The sequence below is a fragment of the Lactuca serriola genome, chromosome 7, assembly GCF_051521515.1.
Source record: "Lactuca serriola cultivar US96UC23 chromosome 7, Lser_US96UC23_V15, whole genome shotgun sequence".
Classification (NCBI taxonomy): domain Eukaryota; kingdom Viridiplantae; phylum Streptophyta; class Magnoliopsida; order Asterales; family Asteraceae; genus Lactuca; species Lactuca serriola.
Genome location: NC_136414.1, coordinates 47,330,313 through 47,343,482, shown reverse-complemented (window position 1 = coordinate 47,343,482; position 13,170 = coordinate 47,330,313). Strand labels below are relative to the sequence as shown.

The window sequence follows — 13,170 nt, the reverse complement described above, 5'->3', positions numbered from 1 at the left end:
TTTGGAGAAATGAGACCCTAATATTATTTGACCGATTTGTGAATTAGATTACTGATATAAGTGGGGAACGAGCCACATATAAAAACACATTATTAATGATTGTCTCACATAGGATGTCATGTAAGTAAAACCTAAAAAAATCGATCATAATGATTAAATGTGTATAAAAACAATGACTTATTTTTTAATAAAAAAAGAATAATGACTAAATATATAAAAACTGAAAAATTAACCTAGAATAACTGATCGTTACCTATAGCCAAATCATAAATCCTCCCTAATAAATGGAAATAATTTTGCCACATGTTACTTTATTATTAACTTGGACACATGTCATTTTTTGATATTTTTGAATAAATGTTTTTTCCATTTGTCATTTTCTCAATTTTTTTTACCTTTTTTTAATTAGCACATCATATTTACACATCAATTAATAATTGTCTTAATTGAGAATAACCAATAAATTACAATATTACAACTCATATAATATTTAAAATGTTTCCTTTTAAGTTCAAATTTTAAAATTAAAATTTCAAATTTAAATAATTTTTTTTAAACCTTCGTACTTAATTTTTTATTTTATCCAACCCGTACAACATACGTGTCTCATAACTAGTACTATAATATTTAAAAAACATGTTCAATAGTTTATTTTACAAAAATAAAAACTAAATATATAAAAAATAAGAACAATACCCTTTTACTTTTTAGATTTCTTTCCGGGACTCTCCATTTTAGTTTGTTTTAGGTTATATTACAACATTGTGAAAATATTTTCTATTTGGTCCCCTAAATTTTGGTCAAATACTTTTCTAACCCCTGCCATTTATCCGACATTAAGCAGAAAAAACCATGCAAAGGAACAACCGAAATATCAAATCTGTACAAATACGTCAGTCATTACACTAAAACACAGGAAAGCAGCAGTAAACTTTCCTTCAAAGTCCCACTGAAACACAATTATAAGTTCTCTGACAGAAAAGCTTCACCAAGAATGGCGGTTTCCCCTCCTCACCCTTCTTCTAAACGGCCGGCAAGCCTCGATACTCAGATCAACGGCAACCGCCAGCGCCATAAAGATCGCTGCATCCTCCACACAAGTTACGTGTCTCATCGCCAGCTGCACCATTGGTTTCCCTCTTTTGCCTTCTCCTTGAACTCTGCAACTCATAACAAATCCGCCGACCGCCGGACTTAGTCCGGCGAAGTCGCCACTGCTCTGCGGACTCGGTATATTGGAGTTAGAGGTAGCTTGCCGGTCGGTATCTATGAAGAACTCGCCACCACGTTCGGCGTTTATGAGTATCTCCGACATGAGAAGCTCGCCTCCATCTTGTCCATCGGATAAAAGGTGGAAGCGGATGAAGATGGAGTCTCTAACGCCGCCGCGTTCACGCCACGCCTCGAGTTTACCCCATGGAAGCCAGTTTTCCGGCCGGAAAGCGTCAGGTCTGACGATTAACCAAGATCCTGGGTTTGACCGGGCAACCCAGTCACAACCTGTTGAAGGAACAAACGGCGTCGTCATGAACGCCGCCGCCACCGCTGAACCTGATAAATCATGTATCTTCACTTTCCACCCTTTTCTTTCTCTTCTCTCGATTTCTTGATCGGAAGCTTCGCCGGAACTTGACCAGTAGTTGTTCAACGGATCTACCTGCTGCACCCTGTGTAATCCATAACAAAAGCTCAGAAATTGTTTCAAAAAACGAGCATTACAAATCATCCAATCCATTAACTGCTATCGACATTACCTGTCTTGACTAAATTTACAGCTGAAAATCGGCTGCTTGATGTTTCCTTGAATCTGAACAATCTGAGGACTCAATTTCGTTTCATCTTCAAACTGAAAAACATATCTCGGGTCAGGATCCAGTTTCACTCTCAGATGAAGCTCCGCTACAAATTTCTTGGTTTCCTGTTTCATCTTCCCGATTCCAATCCACCCATTGAAAAGAATCACTGGTTTCCCTTCACCCCATTCGGGACCCACATCCAATTTAAACGTTCCAACTTGTTGTCTCTTCACTCCAACTCCACAATGCGACCCTTTTCGACCAGTGAACACAACAATTTCAAGACATGCTTGGGGATTATAGAAACACCCGGGTGTGAGTAATGCTTTTAAATCCGATTTTTCAAGGTAGAAACTTGAGGCTATGTTGTGTGAATCTGGGGTGGATTCAGGTGATGATATGAGTGGGATTGATGCGATTTGAGCGGGAAATCCTCGAAGTCGGATTTCACATGTGCATGGGGAAGAGAAGGTTTGGATTTGGGATTTTGGGGATTTTGGATTTGTTTCTGGGTATCGTAATCCGAGGGAACCAATTGATAAACGTATGAATGCTTGTGGATCCATTCTTGTCACATATAGTTCCCCATTGACTTGATTTTATTGTGAATAAAAGGTCAAAACCTGTGAGAATTGAGATAAATAGTGTAAGATCACAAGAATGTCTATGGTTTCGGTTCTTGATTCTTTCGAATCCGTTACGAAAGTCTTGGTAGTGTTAACGTGATCGAATCTAAACAAGTGTAAATAAGTTATGTGAGTTTCCATCAACGTTATGGACCCTTTACAAGCAATGTTAACAAAATTTGAAGTGACAGTCTTTTGAGGTTATTTCTAACGATGATGAAAGACATTAACATCGTTTGCATGAGACATAAGCGACTTCGACAACAAGTGACGGTTGTTTTCTATATATGTTTTTTCTACGCATCTTTTTGGGTGGAGTAAAAATTCACACCTCTTCGATTATGATCTCAGTTCAAAACACGTCAAACACAGTACAAGTAATTAATATACATAGTGAATAGGACAAAAAAAATGTCATTATGCATTTGAATTGGTTTGTACTGAAATCAATGTAAAATATGTGGCTCCTCATAAAAATAGCCCTATAAAGTTGTCCAGCATATCCATGTCATGTCATGTCTATGTCCTGTGCTGTCCAATGCAAGGTGCATGCGGCATTCGACATGGACACCACCGGACTATTTTTTAAAGTTGTTTAGATGATAAAAATGAAAAAGATATTTACATTTTTAGACTTCTTATTGTGGAAAAAATTGACATTACTTCAATACGATGCCACACGGAGTACAAGACTAATTAATATTCGGTGGCAAAAAGAGTAACCCCAAGGCAAGTTTCTTCCTTGAATATAAACACTAATTAATATGCATTAAAGACTAACACTCTCTCTTTTTTTTTTCTCATTTCATAGCATTGTAATACACAAAAATAAAGCTATAATTTATCAAAGATGGCAAACCCTATGCAGAAAAGGAACAAAATCAAACGCCCAATAACAGGGTGTTCGGAATTTTTTTTTTTTTTTTTTTTTCAGAATATGGCCAATCCTTAGCGACTAAGGAAAACCCAAAAACCATTTCATATACAAAGCAAAATGATTGCTTTTTGACTTTTGAGACACCAATGAAATTGGTCTTAAACTACACAATTAACCAAGAAAATGCTTACAAAAACACAAAATCTGATAAAAAGCTGAACCCATCAGTGTAAATATGAATCCCAAGAGTAATTTTCAGAACTATAAAGAAAGACTGCAGTTATGGGAAAGAAAGTGCAACTAAAAAGGACCTAAAAACAAGGAATTTACTAAAAAGGACTCACCTTTACTATCGCAAACTCTTCTGTTTCTTCAAAAGACCCAAAAAGGAGGAAGAACAACAGCTTTTGAATCTGCAATTACACCAATCCACAGAGAAAAACCCTCGAGAAAACTTCATTCCATATCTTGAAGCATTAGTTACTGAGTTCTTGAAACACACTCTTTATCGTAAAGATCGATCTTTTATGATGTGAAATTTGATCTCGGGAGATGGGTATGATCAATAATTGAAGTAAACACCAAACCCACCAAGAAAGTCACGTAGACTTTGCACAGATCGCTAAAATCGCATAAAAAATTACTATATTTGGGTGTGTAATCTTTGAAGTATAGTATGTATAAAGTATATAAATATTTGGATATCGGATATATGTCTGGATGAATGTATCTGGGAATTTTTATATTTTCTAAAGATAATCACCGAATGAACATGTGAGAGAGAGAAAGAGAGAAAGCTGCTGAATTATTTTGGGACGAAATAGACGGAGGAAGTGAGAAATTACGATTTTATTACTCTTTTTGCTGTTTACTAAACACCACCCTTCTACAAGCACTTAAGAAAATAGGAGAAAATAGGTGGAAGGAAAGCAAATTTACACAAAAGACCTTTAAGTTTATCCAATGACTTTTTTAGTCCCTTGAATATATATATATATATATATATATATATATATATATATATATATATATATATATATATATATATATATATATATTGAAAACGGCCAATATATTAAAATAACCACGTATAGCAAGAAGCTAAAGTGGGAAAAAGTGAGTGATTCCACTCAACATAGTCAATTACACAAGAAAAAAGGGGAGTGATTCCACTCAACCCAACTACAAATATTTCTTTTGCCCCTGCATTTTAGCCATGTAAACACCATTGCTTTCACATTTTCCACCACAATACTTGGAGCATAGAACACCTTTTGAAATAAGCGATTGTTTCTATGTTTCCAAAGCGCCCATATCATCCCGTAACAGATAGCCATAAAACGTTCTCTTTTTATGGGACATCAACCCCATGTTGCTGTTGACTTTAAGAGATCGCCGACACTGTGAGCTGTACACAAGTCTATACCACACCAGAGGAAGATTTGTTCTCGCACCTTGTAAGCATAAGGACATTTCACAAGAATATGATCAACACATTCCTGCTCGCCAATACAGGATCCGCATAAGGTAGACTCGATATGGATTCCTCTATGTTGAAGTGCAATCGCGGACGGTATACGCCCAAGAGCGGCTCTCCAGATGAAGCATATGACTTTTAAAGGGATGGTTCTACTCCAGTTTACTTTACACTGCACCGAGTTGTTTATATGTATGTTATCAATTTTCATCCTCAATGAAGCAACTGTGTATCTACCTTATTTATCTAACGGGCAAGTCCATTTATCCGACCCCGACTTAATTCTGAATTGTGCGATAGACCTGTTTAGTCGGTCCAACTCTAAACATGTACCATAATCAACAGGAGTAGATTTCCATTGTCACAAAGGTCCATTATTAGTAATTCTTTCAGCTACAGTACAACTCTTTTTCTTTTCTATAACATATAGTAACGGGAATTCTGACTTTAGCGTACCTGTGTCGTGCCACACGTCGTTCCAGAATTGGGTTTTATCGCCGTAATTGATGATCTTCCTGCATACACTATCAAAGCTGAGACCAAAGGAGTTAATATCTTTCTTGGTGGTGGCAATGTTATTCCATACTCCGGTTATATTCTTTTTCGACAAATATTCAGCTGGCTTATTTTGAAGAAGATGTATTCCAGTTATGGTACGACACCACAAGGACACGGGTTCGGTTTTCAGCCTCCACCACCACTTGGCCATTAGAGCGATGTTTAAAGCCCGAATCGATCCGATTCCAAGTCCCCCATTATCTTTTGATGCAATAATCTTCTCCCATGAAACCCAATGGATTTTTTGCTTGTTTTCATTACCTCCCCATAAAAACCTTCTACGAATCTTCTCTAACGTTTCGATAACGCCAATTGGTGCTTTGAAGAGCGATAGATAAAATGTGGGAAGATTCCCGAGTACTGATTTCATGAGGGTTAGACGACCTCCAAAAGAGAGTGTTTTTGACTTCCACTTCGATAATTTGGCCCTGAATTTATTTATAACTGGCAACCAATTCCTTTTTAGGTTCATATTGGCTCCAACCAGAACACCTAGGTAGGTAAAAGGTAATGCACCTGCCACACATCCAAGAATGTTGGCCCATTGGGAAGTTTCATGATTTGAAGTGCCAATGCCGAAGACTTTGGATTAACTCTTAAACTGGATGATACGTGAAAGCACTTTAAAATACGAGCGAGATTTTTCAAGTTAGATTTGGACCATTCACCGACAAACAAAGCATCGTCAGCGTAAAAGAGATGAGAAATCAGGGGTCCATTTCTTGGAAGTTGTACTCCAGTGTATATTCCTTTTTCTTTTGCAGATTTCATTGCTATATTTAGGCCTTCCATAGCAATAATGAACAAAAAAGGCCAGAGAGGGTCTCGTTGCCTAACTCCTTTGGTTATGTCAAACTCCATTGTTGGGGAACCATTGACCATGATCGATGCACGGGATGAAGAAAGGCAACCTCTGATCCATGATCTCCATTTGTTGTCGAATCCCATCTGAAGTAGAATGGAATCTAAGTATTCCCAATTGATCGAATCAAAAGCTTTGTCGAAATCAACTTTGAATAGAAGGACCTTCTTTTTTATTCGTTTCGCCCAAGCATATACCTCATTTATTATTAAAGGCCCATCTAGAATGTTACGCCCCTCCACGTATGTTGATTGAACCTCCCCAATGACACTACCAATCACCTACTTGATTCTAGTGGCTAAGATCTTTGTGATTATTTTATACAAACACCCGATTAAACTTATTGGCCGGTAGTCTCCAAGTGTTGATGGATCCTTAACTTTTGGGGCGAGGGTAATAAAAAAGGAGTTACATCCGTGGCCTAAGGATCCATGTTCTTCAAAGTGTCTTATAAAGTTTATGATGTCAACATGAACTGTGTTCCAGTATTTTTTTTTATGAATTTGAGAGTGAATCCGTCGGGCCCAGGTGCCACTTAAAAAGTCGATGTAGTTCTTTGTCATCTAATTTATTTTTTAAACAATTGGCAATCGTAATATTTATATTTTATAAAATGTCAAAATCACTAGTAATAGTTGCAAATACGTTATTGATATTAATAGGTTAGAAGTAATAGTTGTAGATACGTGAATGATATCAATAGGTCAAAGTTGTTAAAATGTATATTTAGCTGTTGAAAGAACATCCATGTAAATGCTCCATTGCTAGGATTCGAATGAGATGTGTGAATAATCGTCTCTAGATTAAGGAAATGTAAATATGACAACAAAAATGATTTTAGATGTTTAATATGCTTTGATTAAAGGGATATATACAGTAAAGTCCCAATATTTTCATCGATTTGACAAGAAAGTCCTAAACTTTATTTTTTTGACAGTAAAGTCCAAATTACCGGTAGTTTTTGACACTTTTACCCTTTTTCCCCGGTTAGCCGGTAATTAGGACTTTTTTGTCAACAAAATAAAGTTTAGGACTTTCTTGTTAAATCGTCAATTAGGACTTTACTGTCAAAATAATAAACTTTAGGACTTTTTTGTCAAATCATTCAAAATATTGGGACTTTAGTGAATATATAATTTTTTTGTTAGAAATTTAATGGTATGATACTCTTTAAGCATAAGAGTTATTGAAACATTCTCTAATCAGCTAGATCCTATTGAAATCATTTACGTTTGTTTCTTGTTAAATCGTTTTTTTAATCTCAACAAACCGACATTGAAAAAAATTGAGATAATCAAGAAAGAAAGAAAGAACCAAGGTTGTGTTGGCTTTTTGCAGTCTCAAAAATGGAGAAATAAGAAATCGAAAAAAACGAAATTTCCCTTCTTTCCTTTCTCCACATTCACACCCTTTTGACTAGGCATGTGTTGTTTGTGTTTGTATAAAGCTAGGGCAATTTCGTTTTTTTAGGTTTCTAATTTCTCCATTTTTTAGACTGCAAAAAGCCAACACAACCCTGGTTCTTTCTTTCTTGATTATCTCAATTTTTTTCAATGTCGGTTCGTTGAGATTAAAAAAACGATTTAACAAGAAACAAACGTAAATGATTTCAATAGGATCTAGCTGATTAGAGAAGGTTTCAATAACTCTTATGCTTTAAAGAGTATCATACCATTAAATTTCTAACCAAAAAAATTATATATACACTAAAGTCCCAATATTTTCAACGATTTGACAAAAAAGTCTTAAACTTTATTTTTTTGACAGTAAAGTCCTAATTTACGATTTGACAAGAAAATCCTAAACTTTATTTTTTTTGGCAAAAAAATTTCTAATTACCGGCTAACCGGGAAAAAGGGTAAAAGTGTCAAAAACTGCCGGTAATTTGGACTTTACTGTAAAAAAAAATAAAGTTTAGGACTTTCTTGTCAAATCGATGAAAATATTGGGACTTTACTGTATATATCCCTTGATTAAATGAGCTACTTTAACTGGTATCATGGTATCTAAACCTTATATATTCTAAGAAAACATCATACAATACCTAAAAGATTTTGCCATGTAAGTTTATTCATCTATAGATAATATATGTATTTTGTTCGTTAATAAACCGACACAAAATAAGTGGTCATTAGTTTCAAACCATCTGAAAAATTATCACGACCAATATGCTTACTCTATCATGTAGAAAAAAAATATTAGTTTCCTAACAAAATCAAACCCAACTTAGATAAAACTTGTTCAACCCGGTTTAATGGTTAAAATGGACTTAAAAGGAGAAAAAAATCAGGAATTTCAATATTAATATCTATATTTTATACTTTATCTAATATACTAACCTTAAAACTAAAGTAAGATATCGGATAAACAAATTGTATATGTTTTTCTATATCTTATTTTCATCTTCAAGATTTTCATGATTAAAATCTTTACTTTTTAGAACTAATTTAACAAAACATGTATATTTTTTATTGATATTTCAAATACTTTGTAATGAATTTTAATAAACTTTTGATTTTTTATATATATGAGTTTTCTAAAATTAATTTCTTTATAAAATACCATATCTAAGTACTCTTTGCCTAGACTGAGTACTCACCATTCCCTAGTCGACCGAACTGAATAATGAATTCCACAACATTGATTATTTATGAGATTCTTAAACTACATAAAGTCTTATGTAACAATGTATATTGCTAAAAGTCGTAGGAGAACCATAACATAATTCGTGAAAGACACAACTACAAGTGAAATAATCAACAAGGCTATGGCCCAAGAAAATGTGAATGATAAAAAAAAGGTAAAGGACAAACTATGAAGAAACAAAATCTGAGGGGGTAAGTTTGCAAACATTGAGAACGATGAGGTTTGGATAGTGAAATTCTTTAAGCATAGTGTTCATAGTCCTTCCTGAATCGGGTACAGCTGTAAACAACGCATCAGTTGTTGACACCCAAAAACTAAAAAAGAAAAAGAAGAATCGTTTTCAGACACGCATGTGGCTGATCACATCACCCTAACCGTTTTTATTGCATTCTACTTATTTTTCAATTGTTATTTATATATATATTTGTTTGGATTTTACTTATTTATTTTACAATATTTATAGATTTTGGAATTTCTTCTAAAAATGTTCTATTGCTAATTAACATTTTTTCTTAAATTGCCCAACTAAATAAGTCATTAATGAGCTTTTATTCAATAATTATTTGTGTGCATCATAAATTTTTTTTATTAGTTAATTACTTTGATAAATGATGATCTAAAAATCAATAAACACATGTAACGAAGATCTCAACGGGTTCATAAGGAATGGTCTCATTTTTATTGGGTTCGTTAAAGATGGAAGATCTTTGGTTTTAAAAACTTAATACATATACATCAATGTTCTATAAAAGGGAAGAGGGAGCTCCAATAAAGAAAATCAAGTGGAAGTAAGATATTTCGAAGATAAGTTCCCATTTCAATAGTCAAAAATCCGTAATGGTGTCGAGCTTTCTTCTTGGATACCTTAGCCAATTTGGAATAGCCAATAAAGAAATTGATATTTGTTATCAACAACATAATAATAATAATAATATAAGGAGTAAATTACTCGGATGGTCCCTATGGTTTGGGGTAATTTGTATGTTTGGTCCATAACTTATTTTTTTAACTTGGAAGGTCCCTATAGTTTGATGTTGTTGCGTGCTTGATCTCTGTCTTACCTAAAAAGACTATTTGTCCATTGATTTTTAATTTATTTAAATAAGGTGAGGTAGGTAAAATAAGGTAACGTAAATTAGAAGTGAGGTTGGAGTGTTTTTATTTAAATAAATTAATAAATCAATGACAAAAATAGTCTTTTTAGATAAGACAGAAACCAAACGGGTAACAAAAACAAACATTAGGGATCTTCCGAGTTAAAAAAATAAGTTAAGGATCAAACATACAAATTACCCCAAAACATAGGGACCATTCATGTAATTTACTCTAATATAAGGTGCCAATAGATATATCTCAATCTCACATCTTTTTCAAAACCAATATAACATCAATAAATACATAACAAATGTATTGATTTTTTTAGTATTTTTGTTGAATAGATAACATCACAACTTTTAAATAATCAGATATAAAATGACACGTTTATTCTTAAAATTCTAAATACAAGCAACATACAAAATTCGAATTTAAAAAAATGAAGAAAAACATATAGTCGACATTAGACCTTTGTTACCTTTTTTTTGGATTGGACGGGGGTTTTATCGTTTATCGTTTATATGGTTTAGAAATATGAGTATGCCGTTGATATCAAAATTCGAATTAAAAAAAAATAGAGAAAAATATTTAGTCTGCATTAGATGATTGTTACCTTTTCTGGATTGAACGTGATAAATAATTTATCGTTTATATTGTTTAGAAATAAGAGTATGTCGTTGATATAATGATATCATGGATAATTTTTATACATGAGATGTTAGTATGAACTAAAAATTGAAATGAAAATGAGCAATGATAAAATTACTGCACAATATATGACGTCTAATAATTAGGGACAGAAAAACAACCTCAAACCTAATGGGAAACCCTAAACCCACATCCGATTTGACTGGGGAATCCTAAAGTTGATCAGGGATGAGGAATCCCCAAATCAAATAAAAAAGCGGTGATGAGGATACCTCTAATCCGGATCCTGGATCCGACTCCAGTAGATATTAATATATAAAAATAAAATAAATACAAAACTGCAAAAATGGTCATTGTGGTATGTATTTTTTGGGGGGTTTTAGTCTAAACCCCGATTTTTTTGGTTTCATGGTCCTTTTGACCATGTTTGCTTGTGATTTTGGTCCCTTGGAAAACTGAAAAGAATAAAATGCCCTTTCTGATATACTTTTTTTTTTTTTTATGTTTTTTCATTTTAATTTAAAGGAAAAATAAAATAGTTAATTAATTTGGCCCCCATCTCTCTCTCTCTCTCTCTGTCTCTCTCTCTCTCTAGACAAACACACACACACACACACACACGATACCTACTCCCATTCTTCCTCAACCCAACCATTCACCTTAATCGTTCCTTGCTTCACCCCATACCTTCATCTTCTTCTCTTATCATCCAATCATCCATCAATTGACTGCTGTTGAACCAAACCTCCCACCATTGGCATTTTTAGTTCCCACCACTTTTGATAACTCCATGACCTTCAATGTCTGATGGCCCCATCTGAAAATCTTTCTTTATCTTCACTAGATTTCAAGTCGGAAGCCTTTCTCCATGGAAACTGCTTTAGCGGTTGCCACACATGTTTAATCGACTTCATTCACTTGGGGTTTTGCCTAATTTTTGTTTTCGACTTGTTGAAGCAATGATCTCCGATTTCTTTCAATTTTGCATTTGATAATTTTGGAGGTTTAAGTTCTAGTGTAATTAGTAGACTTGTGATTGGTTTAATAAATGGGATGGTTTTTTTGCTCATTATTAATTAATTGGGTATTCACAAGAAAGCTTCAATCATTTCCCTTCAAGATTCAACAAGTATTGGGTAGTTTGAGAAGTCTAAGAATCAACGTGTTTGTGATTCCATTCACAGGATACATCCATTGGACGAATTTTTTATTCCATTCACAAGAAGATGCCATTAAAGAAAAATAGTGACGAGGTGTTCGTTGATGGTAGCGAATTGAGATGATGATGGAAGGTGATGTCCTAATGGTGATGGCGAGAGAGATTGAATGAGGAAGTGAATATGTTGTTTTTTTACAGGGTAGGAATTTGAACAGATTGGCATCTGGTATCACTTTTGGTGATGGAGATGGTTTTCAACAAGGACAAAGGTGGATGAGAGATTGAAGGTGGGTGACGAATTTGAGAGCAATGTGTATTTATGTGTGTATCTGGGTTCCATTCTAAACCACTGAACTTTCTCTATTTCTTTTTCGATCTGTCATTGTGTATTTACATTTTATTTGTTTGTGTATGTGTGTGCCTGCATCTAGATCTATATTTGTGCTAGTGTTAATTCAGACATTAGTTGCACAAGAAAGATAGATAGCTTCATCGATTTTAGTTGCAGGTTAGAGAGAGAGAGAGAGAGGGGGTATGTGGACCCGTATTTTTATTTTATATATATTAATACTTACAGGAAAAAAAGAAAAATGGAAAATAAATATAATAAGGGCAATTTAGTCTTTTTAGTTTACTGAAAGACCGAATCACAAACAAATTATCTTAAAATGACCATCAATCCAAAAAAAGTCATGGTTTGGACTAAAACCCCAAAAAAAATGCGTATCACAGGGACCATTTTTGCAATTTTATCTAAAATAAAATATATATATATATATATATATATATATATATATATATATATATAATTTGATTCAAGTAACTCAAGATTACTTTGATTTATACTTTTCTTTATTTTCTTTATTTGTTTATCTAATTTAACCTCTTGTATAATTTTCCTCCTTGGTTTATCTATTGTTACCTTAAATACCATTCTAATATTTTTTTTCTACTTGATTTTTCATCTATGTATTTAAATTTGGTAGAAAATTTGTCTATAGTTTTTATATAATCTATGACTATTGTTATGGTCTGTAAAATCTTTAATCTTATGTTTATAAAATGAAATTTAGAGTTTTTCTTTACGTAAGTCTTCATATTAAAATAGAAAAATAAATTTCCGATTCCCGGTTAGGGATCCTCGATCCCCGTTGGCAGTGAGGATGGGGGATTCAGTTATATTCCCGGTTGGGAATGAGGATGCAGATAAAGATTGGAATGAGTATTTGATGATAGGGATGGAGATTAAGATCCCCGTTATTCCCCGACCAGATTTTCATCTGGACTAATAATGTTAACGAGAAGGGATAATATCTCCTTATTTTAGATTGATTTTGTTTCCTTTTGTATTTCCTAATTTCTTGTATATTTGTATTTATACAGTTGTATCCCGTTGTAAAATAATTAATCAAAAGAATCGGCTAAT

At 33.6% G+C, this 13,170-nt stretch overlaps 1 protein-coding gene across 1 annotated transcript; it reads right to left on the bottom strand.

Moving 5' to 3' along the window:
• Window positions 1–808: 808 nt before the first annotated feature.
• ASG1 (nuclear factor 1 A-type protein (DUF1005)) lies at window positions 809–4,164 on the bottom strand. The gene is made up of 3 exons (XM_079009137.1): window positions 3,644–4,164; window positions 1,755–2,419; window positions 809–1,667 (listed from the first exon to the last, which is right to left on the bottom strand). The coding sequence occupies exons 2-3, from the start codon at window positions 2,360–2,362 to the stop codon at window positions 986–988; spliced, it is 1,290 nt and encodes a 429-aa protein (XP_078865263.1). The 5' UTR covers window positions 2,363–2,419; window positions 3,644–4,164; the 3' UTR covers window positions 809–985.
• Window positions 4,165–13,170: the final 9,006 nt, after the last annotated feature.

Coding starts and splice junctions, on each gene's coding strand:
- ASG1 (XM_079009137.1), bottom strand. CDS start 2,362: ATGGATCCACAAGCATTCATACGTTTATCAATTGGTTCCCTCGGATTA. Junction 1,668..1,754: donor TGTAAATTTAGTCAAGACAG/GTAATGTCGATA, acceptor TGGATTACACAG/GGTGCAGCAGGTAGATCCGT.